Source organism: Heptranchias perlo, chromosome 10, assembly GCF_035084215.1.
Source record: "Heptranchias perlo isolate sHepPer1 chromosome 10, sHepPer1.hap1, whole genome shotgun sequence".
Lineage (NCBI taxonomy): Eukaryota > Metazoa > Chordata > Chondrichthyes > Hexanchiformes > Hexanchidae > Heptranchias > Heptranchias perlo.
This window is the reverse complement of record NC_090334.1, coordinates 3,067,887-3,086,192: the sequence shown is the minus strand read 5'-3', so window position 1 is coordinate 3,086,192 and position 18,306 is coordinate 3,067,887. Positions and strand designations below refer to the sequence as shown.

The 18,306-nt window shown below is 41.2% G+C and overlaps 1 protein-coding gene across 7 annotated transcripts in view; it reads right to left on the bottom strand.

Moving 5' to 3' along the window:
• Positions 1-18,306, bottom strand: part of numb (NUMB endocytic adaptor protein) — a 173,123-nt gene that overhangs the window by 64,821 nt on the left and 89,996 nt on the right. For 6 of the 7 annotated variants that reach the window (XM_067991133.1, XM_067991136.1, XM_067991138.1 and 3 more), the window contains exon 2: positions 8,675-8,817. In XM_067991133.1, the coding sequence (XP_067847234.1) occupies positions 8,675-8,800 (126 nt within the window). In that variant the 5' untranslated portion in view covers positions 8,801-8,817. Of the gene's footprint in view, positions 1-8,674; positions 8,818-9,912; positions 9,978-18,306 lie in introns of those variants that run through there. The other variant, XM_067991134.1, reaches the window with a different exon arrangement.

Genomic DNA, 18,306 nt, shown 5'->3' with positions numbered 1-18,306 from the left:
TATAAGCTGAAATAAATGTTGCAATTAAAAAGTTGTAATTTAAAGTAACTGTACAATAAACATTTAAAAATTCAAACTCACACTGAAATTTTAACCAAATGTTATACCTAGGCCCTTAGTCAAACTTGGGACTCAGTTTATGAGGAGGCCATGTCAAAGTTACCAGATGCTAAGACCTACGCAGCTCCAATTTGCTTTTGAAATTACATTATGGGGGGTTGAAGGAAGCAAACTGCAGTTCCAGTCTCATGTGCTACCACTTCATAGCACTTGGCAATTTTGCAATGTGCCGAATCACTATACCCTATTAACTGGGCCGGTGTGTTGAATAGTTAAGTGCGATGAAGTCAGGCTGCTTCAGCCTGGCGAAGGATTAATGTCTGAAGATGTGGGGATCCCAGAGATGGTTCTGTATTTGTTACTCTTTTTAATCCATGAAGTGAAGCAGTTCTGGTCAGGGAAGTGAGAATGCACTGACACAACAAATCATACATATTGTACGATAGATAAACAGGTGGAACAAAGAAAATGATCATCCCCCTACTGAAATAATGAATAAGGAGAGAGTGACTTGCCAGTTAGTCAAATTAATCAATGTACTAAATAAGCATAAAATATTGAATTAATAATGCTTTGAAGGATATTAGAGAGCAAGTTGAATTGTTCCAGACTGGAACATCCTTTAATAACTGCAAAAATGATACAAGTAAAGCTTGGTCAGTATATGAAGCACTGAGCCTATACTGTAGTCTTCAAAACAGTATACCACCACCAGACACCACAGACTGTATTAACGTTATACAATGTTATATGGGGTTTTAATCTGCTTGGTCAGTTTCTGTGCTTGCACCGTGCTGCTCCTTATGTCCTTGTAGCAGACAGCATTCATGTAAAAGCATTAAGGGATGCAACATAATGCAGGTTAGAAAATCAACCACTTGCATTTGACTGCCAAGAATTTCTATGTCTATGAATTAATGCAGGGGTCGGTATTAGGACCACAGCGCTTGCTGATATATATTAATGACCTGAACTTGAGTATCGGAGGCACAATTTCACAGTTTGTAGATAGCACAACTTAAAAATGTAGTGAACAGTCAGGAGGAGATCAGCAGACTTCAGGAGGACATACAGATTGGTGAAATGAGCGGATAAAATTTAATGCAGAGAAGTGTGAAGTGATGCATTTTGTAAGGAAGAATGAGGAGTGGCAATATAAATGAAATGGTACAATTTTGAAGGGGGTGCAGGAACTGAGAGACCTGGAGGTTTACATACACAATTTTTTGAAGTTGACATAACAAGTTGATAAGGAAGTTAAAGCAGCATATGGGATCCTGGGCTTTATAAATAGAAGCATGGAGTACAAAAGCAAGGAAGTTATGCTAAACCTTTAGAAATCACTGGTTAGGCCCAGCTGGAATATTGCATCCAATTCTGGGCACCACACTTTAAGATGATTGTTAAGACCTTGGAGAGGATGCAGAGATTTGAGAATGGTACCAGGAATGAGGGGCCTCAGTTATGTGGAGAGACTGGAGAAGTTCAGATTGTTCTCCTTACAGCAGAGAAGGTTACGGTGAGATTTAATAGAGGTGTCCAAAATTATGAGGGATTTTGATAGAATAAATAACATAAGAAATAGGAACATAAGAAATAGGAGCAGGAGTAGGCCATACGGACCCTCAAGCCTGCTCCGCCAATCAATCAGATCATGGCTGATCTTGAGCCTCAACTCCACTTTCCCGCCCGATCCCCATATCCCTCGAGTCCAAAAATCGATCGATCTCAGCCTTGAACATATTCAATGACTCAGCATCCACAGCCCTCTGAGGTAGAGAATTCAAAAGATTCACAACCCTCTGAATGAAGAAATTCCTCCTCATCTTAGTCTTGAATGTCCGACCCCTTATCCTGCAACTATGCCCTAGTTCGAGACACTCTAGCCAAGGGAAACAATCTCAGCATCTACCCTGTCAAGCCCCCTCATAATCTTATATGTTTCAATGAAATCACCTCCCATTCTTCTAAATTCCAGAGAGAATAGGCCCATTCTAGTCAACTTCTCCTCACAGGGCAACTTTCTCATCCCAGGAATTAATTTAGTGAACCTTCGTTGTACGGCAAGTATATCCTTCCTTAGATAAGGAGACCAAAACTGTACACAGTACTCCAGGTGAGGTCTCACTAAATCCCTGTACAACTGTACTAAGATTTCCTTACTCTTTTACTCCAACGCCCTTGCAATAAAGGCCAACATGCCATTCGCTTTCTTAATTGCCTGCTCGACCTGCATTCTAACTTTTTGTGTTTCTTGTACGAGGACACCCTGAACACCAACATTCAATAGTTTCTCACCACTTAAAAAATATCCTATTTTTCTATTCTTCCTACCAAAGTGAATAACCTCACATTTCTCCACATTATACTCCATCTGCCACCTTCTTGCCCACTCACTTAACCTGTCTATATCCCTTTGCAGACACTCTGCGTCCTACTCACAAACTTACTTTCTCACCAAGCTTTGTATCGTCAGCAAACTTGGATACATTACACTCGGTCCCTTCATTTAAGTCATTAATACAGATTGTAAATAGCTGAGGCCCAAGCACCGATCCTTGCGGCACCCCACTAGTTACAGCCTGCCAACCTGAGAATGACCCATTTATCCCTACCCTCTGTTTTCTGTCCTTCAACCAATCCTCTATCCATGCTAAGGATAGAGTAGATAAGGGAAACTATTTCCACTGGCCGGAGGATCAATAACCAGAGGACACAGATTTAAGATAATTAGCAAAAGAACCAGGGGGGAGTTGAGGAGAATTTTTTTTTGTTAACGCAGAAAGGAATTGTATATATGCTTCAAAAAGAAAAAATTACAGGGCTATGGGGAAAGAGCAGGAGAATGGGACTAATTGGATAGCTCTTTCAAAGAGCCGGCACAGGCACGATGGGCTGAATGGCCTGTTTCCATGGTCTGTGATTCTGCAATAACCAAATTAATGTCAACCATGTGATGTGCAGTGGCAGGATAAAAAGCAGCTCAAAAGGACAATTACCCTTGGTTCTACTAATGTATTCAATAATGGAAATTAAAAGATAGGAGCAATAATTGGGCAGCAGAGTCTGTGGAACTTTGCATGACCTGATATATCGTATGTCAAGAGGATGCAGTGCATGGAAGAGAGGGTGAAAGAAATGGGGTAAAACGACAAACAGAGTCAAAGCTTTCTGACGTGAAAATCTATCCTTGGCATTACTATTGTTTCCTGTTAGCTACTGATATGAATCTGAATCACCCATTTATCAAATACATCCTCATCTAAATAATTTCAACAGCAGCTCGCACATCTCCCACGGACTGGATATGCTTCACCTTTGCTGGTGCATGGATGGTGCTAAACAACCTCCATAACTATCCATGCAAATCAGTTCCTTCTACGAGGGAGGTTGATTGCCGATTGTGAATTATCCAATCAGCTTTGAACAAAATTAGGAGTCAGGCATCAAATGTGTTTTTGGTTTATAATGCTGTTAATACCAAGCAACTGGTGATGTGTAGAAATAGGATGTTTATATTTCAGGAACCACACAAATGTTAAGATTCGCCATGCAGATACTATTTTCAGAGCTTACTTGTTCCCACATTTTACGCTGTGTCATGGTTGTTCAAATGCCATCCATGAGAGTTTTTACACAGAAAGTTCCCCTGCTGTGATCTGCTTAATGGTAATCAGAATTCAGCACTCCAGGGACTGAGCTTTGTGCAATCTTACCAGTTCACAGTCATTACAGGGCAACTTCCGACAATCAAACAGTCACAGGCAGCTTCAGAACTGTAGTTTTACAGCATAAAACCTGGGGAACAAGACAGCAACGACAGAAATGCCTGTCACTCTCCATGTCTAGAGCATCTGGAACAATTATAACATATCATTTACTGCTCCTATTTGTTAAGTAGCAAAACAAACACTGCTTCTCCTGAGTGTATTGCCATTACATTCTAATCAGACCGACCATACCATATTAACTTTGGCCCAATTCAATCTCCCAAGACAGCTCTAGTGTCTTGCATGGCAATACTGTAATATATGCGGCTGGTCATGGCCCTAAATATTTCATATTTTTAGATGTGCAATTTATTTATTTTTTAACTCTAAATTTATAGGCTCCTACCATGCAGAAGGACTTCTTTGATACCAAGATTGAGACCATCCGTTCAGCTATCTTTGCTAACCAAGCCAAACCTCCTCCGCCCTAGCCTTGAACCCAAATCTTTTTCTACTTTCTCTCCTGTCTCCCATGATTCCCTCTCTGAAATCATCTTGTCCATGCATGCTCCCTTGGCTCTATTCCCACGAAACTGATCAACATCAAACTTCCCTTCTTGGCCCCCATGATAGCTATGATGTGGAGATGCCGGTGATGGACTGGGGTGGACAAATGTAAGGAATCTTACAACACCAGGTTATAGTCCAACGGTTTTATTTGAAAATCACAAGCTTTCGGAGCTTACCGCCTTCGTCAGGTGAGTGAGTGAAGGGTGACAGCTGACATTGCAAGTTATTCCTTCTCCTCAGGTACGATTCCCCACCCTTTCAAAACAGCCATCATTCACCCCAACCACCCCCCCTCAAAAAAAACCATCCTCGACCCCTCTGTCCTTGAAAACTACTGCCCCATCTCCAACTTCTATCTCCTCTCCAAATTCCTTGAACGTGTAGTTGCCTCCCAAATCCACGCCCATATTTCCCGCAACTTTATGTTTGAACATAACAAGAAATAGGAGCAGGAGGAGGCCATCCGGCCCCTCGAGCCGGATCTTCTACCTCAACACCATTTTCCTGCACTATCCCTATATTCCTTGATGCCTTTAATATCCAGAAATCTATCGATCTCTGTTTTGAATGTAATCAATGACTGAGCCTCCACAGCCCTGTTTGAATCTGTCCAATCAGGTTTGCACCCCTGCCACATCACGAAACGGCCCTAAAGAAGTGTCACACATGACATCTTCTGTGACTGACCGGGACGCACTATCCCTCCTTGTCCTTCCTGCAGCCTTTGATGGTCGACCGCACCATCCTCCTCCAACACCTCTCCCCCTTTGTCCAGCTCACTGGGTTCCACTCTTACCTATCCGATTGTAGCTGGAACATCTCCAGCAATGGCTTCTCTTCCTGTCCTCACACTGTTACCTCTGGAACCCACCGCTCAAGGATCTATCCTTGGCCCCCTCCTCTTTCTCATCTACATGCTGCCCCTTGGTCACATCATCTGAAGACATGGGGTTAGGTTCCAACCTGGGACCTACTCATCTGTATGCCTTTACTCACTGGGCCACTGGGAAAACACACTTTAAAAAAAAAAATCAGCTTCTGGTAATTTCAAGAGATTTGAAATTCTGCATTGTGTATTCTGAAGGACAGTAGGCTATTTATAAAGAACTCCCAAATACAAAACAGTCTTTCAGTTTCCTGCTTGAACATGGAAATCCTGAACTGCCATCTAAAAATACATGGATGAATAATTCTTACTGGAGCACAATTATAATAGTAGATAATCATCAGGAGATTTAGACAGTAGTAAACATATTCGACAAATCACATCAGCTCCAGTTCTTTGTAAGTAGAATCTCAATATAGAGCAGCCAAACAGCATCTGTAGTTGAGGCTAATGGTTAAAAGTGGTCATTAAAGCTTGTGTTTATTCACTGTAGTTTTATGCCTGAAAGCACCCAAAAACACAAGGCCAATATTCACAACACCTCTTCTGGTTCTTAAAGAAGCTCCTATCTCCGATTTTAAACTATCCATTGCACGGTGCAGAAACTTGCAATAATAGGACATGGTACGTATTGCACTATCTTCCACTTCAACAAGAGTAAAAGGACATGGTTTCACGTTCAACTCAATTATCAAACTCAAACATAAAATGGCGTCATGGTAAACGAGGTGGACAGCTCAGACTGTGCTCATGCATCTCCTCGTGATGCAGTTGTGAAAGACTGGGAGCATATTGCCTGTCATTTCTCTTAACAAAAGAAATATGCAGTAACACACCCAAACTACCATGTTCATCGATTACAGAGTACTTGCAGTTCAAATCATTTCAGCAGAAAAAGAATCATCTGGTGGCATGATGGAAAACAAAATCAGAAAGCGGGGTGGTGGTGTCACTTTTCTAACTCACCATTGCAAATAGGAATATTACCCAAAATTTGCATGCATTATAGATTGTAGATTATCCATCACCCTCAGTACCATACTGTATCTCATGGTGACCCTCAAGGAAAATAGTTTATTTTAAAAAAAGTGTACTGACTTAAATGTCCCACCCAAAACGTAAGCTTAATCTCTTTCAGATGCTGCTCAACCTGCTGTGCATTTCCAACAATTCCCATTTCAGATTCCCAGTTTTCTTTTAATCTATACTTAGAAATAGATGACTTTCTATCTTTGAATGATAGGGAATACAGAAGACTTCCAGAGCTGAAAAAGGATGACGCCTCTAACATATGACAGACACAGTCTGAGTACTGCAGGAAATGTCCCCTTCAGAACATAGGAAATAGAGATTTCTTTTCTGAACATCCACATAAATTCTTCAAACAGAGTGAAACACTTAACCAGAACAACTGCAATGCCAGATTTTAATTTCAACCAAAAGAAAAAAAAAATCAGCAAAAGTTTGTTTCAACCTAAATAGTCATTCCAAAAGTTATTTCTTCACAAGTTATAATTTATGAAAAATATTACTCACTCCAATCGCCATTACTCCACTCACAGTAGCTTCCACAACATATTAGCCTAAAATTTTGGTTTAACATGACCCATCTGGTCCATTAAAATAGCACATCTCAGTGTATCAGGAAGCAGAAACAGTCTGAATACATATTTACTGCAGAAGAATGCTTGCTGGAAAGCTGCAATTTTAAAACATACTTATATCCACACTTAGTGTAATGATACAAGGCTTACAGAAACCAATTTCCAAATATTTTTAGTCAGATTAGTATGTTCATTTTTGGAAGATTGGAGCGTATACCAGAACCATACAGTTCTTCAACTGCATGGATGCAATTTAAAGTCAGCGTAGAAATTTTTGGTTCAAAACTGAAATTCAATATTCTATATAGCAATGTCTATGTCAAACTTGGTGGCACCTTTCTAGTTGCTGTGGTTATCTGATCAACAAGGAGACCAAGTGCCGCAAGTAGTCTACCAGGAAATAATTTAACTGGTACAAGACACAGAGTAATTTAAAATTGATGAGTTTGACTACCTATTTTCCAACTGAATTTAAGTGTCTAGTGTCAACTTGACTCAATTGGTAGCACTCTCACCTCAATCAGTAAGTTGTGGGTTCAATCCCCACTACAACCTTCAGCACATAATGCAGGCTTATGCTGCAGTGCAGTACTGATAGCTCCGCATTTGTAGAGGTGCTTTATTTCAGATGAGATGGTAAACCAAGGCCCTATTTTCCTGCTCAGGTGAACATAAAATATCCCACAGCACTATTTGAAGAGGAGCAGGGAGTTCTCCCAGAGTCTTGACCAAAATTCCCTTTAACAATTACTAAAAGCAAACTATTTGCTCATTCATTTGCTATTTGGGGGACCTTGTATGCAAGTTGTCTGCTGCATTTGCCTACATAAAACAGTGACTGCACTGCAAAAGTAATCCATCACGTCAAGTATTTAGGACGTCCTGAGGAAGCGATAAAACATTATATAAACGCAAGTTCTTTCTTTCTTAAATATGGATATTTTGCTGATTGCACTAGAAATGTGAGGTCATCCACTTTGGATCAAAAAAGTATAGAACAGGGTACTTTCTAAATGGTAAAAAGTTAAAAACAGTGGATGTCCAAAGGGACCTAGGGGTTCAGGTACATAGATCATTGAAGTGTCAAACAGGTGCAGAAAATAATCAATAAGGCTAATGGAATGCTGGCCTTCATATCTAGAGGACGAGAGTACAAGGGGGCAGATGTTATGCTGCAGCTATACAAAACCTTGGTTAGACCGCACCTGGAGTACTGTGAGCAGTTCTGGGCACCGCACCTTCGGAAGGACATATTGGCCTTGGAGGGAGTGCAGCGTAGGTTCACTAGAATGATACCCGGACTTCAAGGGTTAAGTTACGAGGAGAGATTACACAAATTGGGGTTGTATTCTCTGGAGTTTCGAAAGTTAAGGGGTGATCTGATCGAAGTTTATAAGATATTAAGAGGAACGGATCGGGTGGATAGAGAGAAACTATTTCCACTGGTTGGGGATTCTCAGAGTAGGGGGCAGAGTCTAAAAATTAAAGCCAGACCTTTCAGGAGTGAGATTAGAAAACATTTCTACACACAAAGGGTGGTAGAAGTTTGGAACTCTCTTCCGCAAACAGCAGTTGATACTAGCTCAATTGCTAAATTTAAATCTGAGATAGATAGCTTTTTGGCAACCAAAGGTATTAAGGGATACGGGCCAAAGGCAGGTATATGGAGCGAGATCACAGATCAGCCATGATCTTATCAAATGGTGGAGCAGGCACGAGGGGCTGAATGGCCTACTCCTGTTCCTATGTTCCTAGAATTAACAATCCCTATTAACAAACCACAAAGCCTTTCACAAACAAATCATTCATTCAAATAATAAATGAAAGGTACAGCAGGACTTCACCTTGACCTGGAAGCTACATTTGCCACTGCGGACTGCTTCTTCATCAGTCTGCCATTGGTGCGGTCGGCTCGATTCTGGAACATAGATGTCTTTCTTGCGCCTGAAGCTTTGTCGTAACTTGTTCATTTTTGACCACTCACTCTCTAACAAGGGAAAAAAATTGCATGTTAAATTGTGACCCACTGAAAATACTGGGTTATTTCTTTTTCCCCAACAGCAGTCATCCATTCTCAAGATGAAGAACAGAAAATTAAGACTTCTTATTAATCAAAATCACATACCATTATGACTGTGCCAATTTGTCAAACAGAACATTACTCACCTAAACATTGAGATCAATTTAACTAATTGTCTTATTGCACAACCCTAGCCAATATGGCATGTACAGCTTTACACAGACACTAAATATAATCATACATATTCTGTTCTCAGCAAGGTGCTAACATTGTTATGTCTTTTTGGGAAAAAAAAATTCTAAGAGCTCTTTCCCCTCTTCCTTTGCTTGTGTCTTCCAGCATCTCACACAGCATCCAGTCAGCCTGTTCAAGGTCACTGCCAATGCAGCTCTGAGACAGTGTTAGGAGATGCATGAACAGTAGGGCCACAAGTGTTGAATTGCTTCAATTATCCTTTCTTCCCATGGAGGAAGAGACCGGGCCTCACTGTGTGGGGCAAATTACAACCACAGGCATGAATACCACTCCAAGGCACAACAAATTACTGCTCCACCACATTGTGCCATATCCACTACTTCTTTCCTGAAAAAAATTCAACAGTAAGAGTAATTGAGTATTGACTGAAAAAAGATGAACAAATTTGTTCACTTAGATCATGCATCATTCCTTGTCCTAAGACTAAATGAGAAACTTTGAGATACAGACTTGATTTAAAAAGGTGTTATGCTACAAATGATAAATGCCTCCCTCTCAGGCTAAGTACTCTTCCCCTTGGAAACTGATTTCATTGCCCACCTTTTTAAAAAAAAAACTGACTCTCAACCACTACATTCTTTCCAAAGATAGCCACAGGTCTAACCTTCCTTTCCACTCCTCTCAAGTCCGAGAACATGTGATTGCTACCCTGTTCTCCCAAAAAACCCTTTTCGAATACCTTCAACACTCAAAAGGACTGAGACTGCCCTAGTCAACGTCCCCAATAACTTCCTCTGCGACTATGACCTTGGCGTGTGATCCCTTCTAATCACCCTCAAACTCTCCACTGCATTCAGCACGACTGACCATTTAATCCTCCTGCTCTGTGGTCCGCTCCACCCTTCTCTCTTGCACAAATCACCAAATCGTAGCTCAGTCTCGATGGAAGGCCACTAATAAGGGAAGGATGTTGATTGTTGGGAAGTGTTGAACTCCAGCTTGACTTATTACAAATACATTACAAGAAAAGTTAAATAAAACAAGCATTATTTTCCCGTAGCTTTTCTCCTGTCTCTTAAAATTAGTGACTCTTCGAATTTCATGGCTGTTGGCAGCCATTTGGTAATTTAGCCAAATGGGCATTCTTTATACACCGTGAGCATTGGGAAGCAATTCAGTTGTGAAGGGTGTCCCAGCTGAGTCTGATCTGTCCTCACACAACATCCACAGAGGCCGACTCTTCAGCAGGAATCCTTGGAAAGCTATCATAAGCACGAACCCTGGCTGACTGGAGTTGATCCTGAGCCATTCAACCCCAGGAAACCACACTATAGCTGAGGCTACAGATTTCTATCAAATGGAAGGGAGCTAATTCTCAACAAGTACCTTTCTCCCAACTTCATTTTGGTCTTTAAGTACAAGAAGCAAACTGAACAGAAATGCTCAAGAGATTAACTGTTGGCTGCGTGGTAAAATGAAGCTAGCACAAGGTTAATATGAAAGGAGGAGGAAGATGTGGAAGAGATGACAACTTATACAACATGATGAATCTTCACACAATGCCTACATACAGCAGCCACTGCTCTACAAAAAGTGCAGTGATTGTTGTGTAGGCTTTGCATTAATGTAGGCAAATGAGAGTCATTCTGTGCCAGCAATATCTCAGAACCAGTAATGAGATGAATGGCCAGCTAATTGTTTTGGTGGTATTACATAGATTGATTGAGGGGGGAATGTTATTTATGACGACAGAACTTTAGTTTTCTTCAAACAGCACCATGCCATCTTAAAACACCCATATGAACCACTGCAGCAGGCAGACGGGGCACAGCCTGAACTTCAAGTTTCATTTGGAGGAGGGCACCTTGAACAGTGAACCAGTTATCTTCTGCCAAGTTCCCAACTGTGTACAGCCAAGAGAGCAGCTGGGCAAGTATCTACCAGAACACAATATCACTCTAAGCTAGCTGCCAAGTGCAAAACAGCAGCCTGGATAAATTCTAGCTCTGGTCTGTGGGAAGGTACCAAGCCATTGCTCACGACCTCACCACAGCAGTGCAGCCAAGATCAACAACCCAGCAGCAATACAGATCAAATGTGTGCACCTCACTGTCATTACACAGAGTCAGGGAATACCAGGGCAAGGGAGTGGTTTGGGCGGAGGTTGAGAGAGCCATTCTTGAGCAGTTAAGAACAGTCTGAACAGCAAGATTAGGTTATAGCCTTGTAAATAAATGCCCAGACATCAGCCATTACTTAAATTAAACCAGCATATGTATTGTAAGTGTGGATTTTTTTTGTGTGCCAGCAGTTGTCAGCATGGTCATCTACTGCATACACTACATACCCTCGATGTTCAAGAGGATTAATGATTGAAGTTATTGCTGCAGATTTTAAAAATAAAATGCAGTTGATTGGTCTGAGATCCTACAGGAATAAGATTTAATCCAGAGTGTTGCTTTATGAATCATCCTCAAAAACACATTACTGTTTATGGAGTGCCTAAAGTTCAGTAATTCTACAGGGGTTTAAAATCACTAAAACTAAATGCAGAAACCTACAAAGGTGGGGGCTTTTTATAGGTCAAAACACAAAAAATGAACCATTGTTAACTGAGGAGAGATACTGAGCTTTAATCAATTCAGCTATGTAAACAGTATCAACTGCTTTAAAAGAAAATAGAATTAGAAGGAGCTTGTTAGCCAATATCCATTGAGATAAAAGCAAGTTTAAAAAAAAACATTTTTATAATCATCAAAAGCATTCACAGCACTTCTCACACAATTGTTAATTGAAATCCACTGTTCCCTTCAGTCTATGACAGCTCTGAAGTAAAAGCCCTCTTGTGCTTTCCAAACAATATAATTTTGTGCTTCAAAACAGATTATGATGCAACTTTTAATTTGTACTCCTACATGACAAAATTGTCTTCACTGATACCATGCCGTCAATCCAACCTGCACTGACAGTTGCATCCATATTAGGGTGAACCGAATAACTAACAGACAAAACAATTGTTCCACACACCATCGGTCCTCTCCACATTCAACCAGAACACTGCATCATTTTAGAAGTACATAGGCACGCACTCTAGTTTTGAAACACACTCTTGCAAACAGTGGAATCTCAAACATTTCAAATAAAATCAAAGTTCACTGCACTGTTGGCAGCTCAATCAACCTTTTAACCCCTGTTGTCAGAATTAAGATTCCATTAGTTAAGGTGGAGAGAGGCATGTAATTATGTCGTCTATACTCAACAACAGTACCTCAGTCCTCTGAGACCAAAAGAGCTCAAAAAGTTACTGATATTACAATGTCAATTCAAATATTCATGCCAAATCACTTCAGTAGTTCTGATTAAACCCAACAAATTACCTCCACAAAAGTCAATTCAAAATTTAGGGTCAACTCCTTAAAACTGAGGAACACCAATGTCACCCACACTACAGTTCTAGGCCGACTCTCAGTGCCTCTTTCCCTGCTGAGTGCAGGGGGCACTCCATCTACTCTAGGACATGATGTGGAGATGCCGGTGATGGACTGGGGTTGACAATTGTAAACAATTTTACAACACCAAGTTATAGTCCAACAATTTTATTTTAAAATCCACAAGCTTTTGGAGGCTTCCTCCTTCCTCAGGTGAATGTGGAAATGAAATCGATTTCATTTCCACATTCACCTGAGGAAGGAGGAAGCCTCCAAAAGCTTGTGGATTTTAAAATAAAATTGTTGGACTATAACGTGGTGTTGTAAAATTGTTTACAATACTCTAGGACAGGCACCAGAGGGTGCGGTTAATGATCAACTCCTTTTAGTATTGTACTTTGTGAAGTCAGTTGTAAGAGATTATTTACTTAAAATGTTGTTTATTTATTCCTTCCAATGTTTTGCTGAGTAAACCAAAAGTTTGCTTGCAAATGTTTTATTCTTGATTTGAAGCAGCACGTATTTGCTCACAGCTGATTTAACTTGAATTTGTGACCTTAATTTGGTCGAAAAAAATAAGAAGCCTTAAAAAAGTTGAATACAATAAAGCATAAAGAGAAATTTCATTTGTATTGTAGAAAATCATGAAGGACTGAGTTGGGTAGCCTGATGTCCGTTGAAACGATTAACATTGCTGTTCATATACCTCAGGAGTGTACATATATCCAACAATGTTTTCTTGCTGTGCCAAACATACCAGTAAGAGCAGTTGTTTGTTAACTAGATACTCTTTACAAGATACAGAGAGGTCCACTGACCAGAGTGCCCACACCTACATTCCTAATTTGTCCAGAAGCACATTTGGGAATAAGTGGCTCTCTTCTCTCCTGACTACCCCAAACTTTAGATCATTTTCCGTTTTATTACTATAGTGAACTTTGAGCTAAATACATCAGATGTCATGCGCCAAACCGGTGATGAAACTGCAGCAGAGAGAATTCCTGAGCTGAAGTGCACTGAGGCTAAAAAGCTATAAAAGTGGAGTGAGCTGAAGGATGGCACATGAACAAGAGTGCAGCTTTGAAAACAGCAGCAGGTTTTTAGGTCACATGACACAGTAAGACAGCGACAGCGGAGGGCTGTTATCATAAATCCATGATTAACACAAAAAAGGGACATCCAGCACCGATCAAAATGTTACTGATATTAAGAGATTATATACATCGATGAAGTAGAACTAAACTTTGGGGGGGGGGGGGGGGGGGGGGGGAGGAAGAGACCAAAGAGAAAGGGAAATTCAAATAACTAAGAATATTGAAATCTATTGTAATGCAAGTTCCAATCACTGAGCTGTAATGAAACAAAATGCTCTGGATATTGCAGCAGAATGAGTGTGTAATTGGCAAATGAATTTCAACATATATAAATGTGAGGTGGTATATTTTAGTAGGAGGAATAAGGAGGCCACATACTCTTGGAAAATAAAAGTCTAAATGGGCTGGAGGAGCAAAGGGATCTCGGGGTCCAGAGACACAAATCACAAAGTAGCAACACAGATTAATAAGACCATTAAAAAGGAAAGTACTGGGGTTCATTTCTAGAGAGATAGAATTGAAAAGCAGATGAGTTATGTTAAACTTGTGTAGAACCTTGGCTGCGGGGGAGACCAGAACTAGGGGCCATAAATATAAGATAGTCACAAATAATAGGGAATGCAGGAGAAACTTTTTTTTAAAACTCAGAGTGGTCAGAATGTAGAACTTGCTAATATATGGAGTGGTTGAGGCAAATAGCATAGATGCATGTAAGGGGAAGCTAGATTAAGACATGAGGGAGAAAGGAATAGAAGGATATGCTGGTAGGGTTAGATGAAGTGGGAGGGAGAAGGCTCGTGTGGAGCATAATACCAGCACAGAACAGCTGGTCCGAATGGCCTATTTCTGTGCTTTTCATTATATGTAATTCCATGTAATTTTTGGGGAACAAGTACAACTTAACTACCACAGAAATAAATCGCAAAAAAAATGCTACCACTGCAGAGCTCAGCCTTTCCCCGACTGACACACACACACCAGCCCGACTAAACCAAAGAAAGGAGGAAGGAGGGTGCTACCTGTAATATTTTTTTCTTTAATTATTAAACTAATCACATTAGTTTCAAGGACTCAGTCTATCTGGGCATTATCCTATTTCTATAGATATCCACCCATAAAGAGAATACCTTTTTTGAAGCCCAGTTTAGCATCCCTTTAAAACTTGCATTTGTGTTTACATCTGATGCTCTAATAAAAAGTAATTATAAAACGGCATTATGTTTATCGTAAGGAAGTTGGAGTACAAGAGTAAGGAAGTCTTGCTACAATTGTTCGGGGCTTTGGTGAGACCACACCTGGAGTGTACAGTTTTAGTCTCCTTATCTAAGGCAGGATATACTTAGAGGTGGTGCAACAGAGGTTTGTTAGATTGATTCTTGGGATGAGAGGATTGTCCCATGAGATGAGTGTGAGTAGAATGGGCTTCTACTCTCTGGCGATTAGAAGAATGAGAGCTCATTGAAACATAAGACTCTGAGGAGGCTTGACAGGGTAGCTGCTGAGGGGTTGTTCTCCCTGGCTGGAGAGTCTAGAACTAAGGGGCATAGTCTCAGGATAAGGAGTCGGCCATTTAAGACTGAGATGAGGAGCAATTTCTTCATTCAGAGGGTTGTGAATCTTTGGAATTCTCTAGCCCTGAGGGCTGTGGATGCTGAGTCACTGAGTATATTCCAGGCTGAGATAGACTGACTTTTGAACTCTCGGGGAATCAAAGGATATGGGGATCAGGCAGGGAAGTGGAGTTGAGGTCAATAAAATTGGCCATGATCTTACTGAATGGCAGAGCAGGCTCAAGGGGCTGTATGGCGTATTCCAACTCCTAATTCTTATGTTCTTATGTAACATGTTTCACTCCACATTATAACAAGGCAGCCATTTTGTCCTTCAAGTAACCCTCCCTCTCCAGAGTCTCCAGCTCGAATAGCCTTGGTTATGAAAGACAATGAGTGTCAATGTCTATTTTCCCACACAAAGAATGAATAAGTGTTCATAATTCAAAATGCCATCCACACTTGACCAAGGCAAAGCCAAATCCAAGAAATCAATTAGGCTGGTAGAAGTTCATCTGTGGAAAAAGCTGAAGATCTATGGAACCATGCTGGAGTAATTTCTCTTCAATATTTTGGCAGTGAATCCTCATTACTCAAATGGGAAAGGAAATAGGAAGAAAAAGTAAGTCATAAATAACATGTCATGGGATTTTAAGCAGACATTACATAATCACTCATCTCCTTTTGAGAAGTGGTTAAAAATATGCTGGGATACATATCATTTATCATTAATTGTCCTGGGGGAAGGGGGGCCCTCATGAATGTACAAGGAAGATTGGCATCCAAGGGGAACCAAAACCATTTGTAATAATGATTTTGTGCAGTCTAGATTAAACTGCATTTATTTCAATGCAAGAAGTCTGATGGGCAAGGTAGATGAACTCAGGGCATGGATGGGTACATGGGACTGGGATGTTATAGCTATTACTGAAACATGGCTAAGGGAGGGGCAGGACTGGCAGCTCAATGTTCCAGGGTACAGATGCTATTGGAAAGATAGAGCAGGAGGTAAGAGAGGAGGGGGAGTTGCGTTCTTGATTCGGGAGAACATCACGGCAGTAGTGAGAGGGGATACATCCGAGGGTTTGCCCACTGAGTCTATATGGGTAGAACTGAAGAATAAGAAGGGAGAGATCACGTTGATAGGATTGTACTACAGACCCCCAAATAGTCAACGGGAAATTGAGGAGCAAATATGTAAGGAGATTACAGACAGCTGCAAGAAAAATAGGGTGGTAATAGTAGGGGACTTTAACTTTCCCAACATTGACTGGGACAGCCATAGCATTAGGGGCTTGGATGGAGAGAAATTTGTTGAGTGTATTCAGGAGGAATTTCTCTTTCAGTATGTGGATGGCCCGACTAGAGAGGGGGCAAAACTTGACCTCCTCTTGGGAAATAAGGAAGGGCAGGTGACAGAAGTGTTAGTGAGGGATCACTTTGGGACCAGTGATCATAATTCCATTAGTTTTAAGATAGCTATGGAGAAGGATAGGTCTGGCCCAAAAGTTAAAATTCTAAATTGGGGAAAGGCCAATTTTGATGGTATTGGACAGGAACTTTCAGAAGTTGATTGGGAGAGTCTGTTGGCAGGCAAAGGGACGTCTGGTAAGTGGGTGTCCTTCAAAAATGTGTTAACCAGGGTTCAGGGTAAGCACATTCCTTATAAAGTGAAGGGCAAGGCTGGTAGAAGTAGGGAACCTTGGATGACTCGGGAGATTGAGGCCCTAGTCAAAAATAAGAAGGAGGCATATGACATGCATAGGCAGCTGGGATCAAGTGGATCCCTTGAAGAGTATCGAGATTGCTGGAGTAGAGTTAAGAGAGAAATCAGGAGGGCAAAAAGGGGACATGAGATTGCTTTGGCAGATAAGGCAAAGGTGAATCCAAAGAGCTTCTACAAATACATAAAGGGCAAAAGAGTAACTAGGGAGAAAGTAGGGCCTCTGAAGGATCAACAAGGTCATCTATGTGTGGAACCACAAGAGATGGGTGAGATCCTAAATGAATATTTCGCATCGGTATTTACGGTTGAGAAAGGCATGGATGTTAGGGAACTTGGGGAAATAAATAGTGATGTCTTGAGGAGTGTACATATTACAGAGAGGGAGGTGCTGGAAGTCTTAACGAGCATCAAGGTAGATAAATCTCCGGGACCGGATGAAATGTATCCCAGGACGTTATGGGAGGTTAGGGAGGAAATTGCAGGTCCCCAAGCAGAGATATTTGAATCATCCACCGCTACAGTTGAGGTGCCTGAAGATTGGAGGGTAGCAAATGTTGTGCCTTTGTTTAAGAAGGGCGGCAGGGAAAAGCCTGGGAACTACAGACCAGTGAGCCTGACATCTGTAGTGGGTAAGTTGTTAGAGGGTATTCTGAGGGACAGGATCTACAGGCATTTGGAGAGGCAGGGACTGATTAGGAACAGTCAGCATGGTTTTGTGAGAGGAAAATCATGTCTCACGAATTTGATTGAGTTTTTTGAAGGGGTAACCAAGAAGATAGATGAGGGCTGTGCAGTAGACGTGGTCTACATGGACTTTAGCAAAGCCTTTGACAAGGTACCGCATGGTAGGTTGTTACATAAGGTCAAATCTCACGGGATCCAAGGTGAGGTAGCCAATTGGATACAACATTGGCTTGACGACAGAAGACAGAGGGTGGGTGTGGAGGGTTGTTTTTCAAATTGGAGGCCTGTGACCAGCGGTGTGCCTCAGGGATCGGTGCTGGGTCCGCTGTTATTTGTTATTTATATTAATGATTTGGATGAGAATTTAGGAGGCATGGTTAGTAAGTTTGCAGATGACACCAAGATTGGTGGCATCGTGGACAGTGAAGAAGGTTATCTAGGATTGCAACGGGATCTTGATAAATTGGGCCAGTGGGCCGATGAATGGCAGATGGAGTTTAATTTAGATAAATGTGAGGTGATGCATTTTGGTAGATCGAATCGGGCCAGGACCTACTCCGTTAATGGTAGGGCGTTGGGGAGAGTTATGGAACAAAGAGATCTAGGAGTACAGGTTCATAGCTCCTTGAAAGTGGAGTCACAGGTGGATAGGGTGGTGAAGAAGGCATTCAGCTTGCTTGGTTTCATTGGTCAGAACATTGAATACAAGAGTTGGGATGTCTTGTTGAAGTTGTGCAAGACATTAGTAAGGCCACACTTGGAATACTGTGTACAGTTCT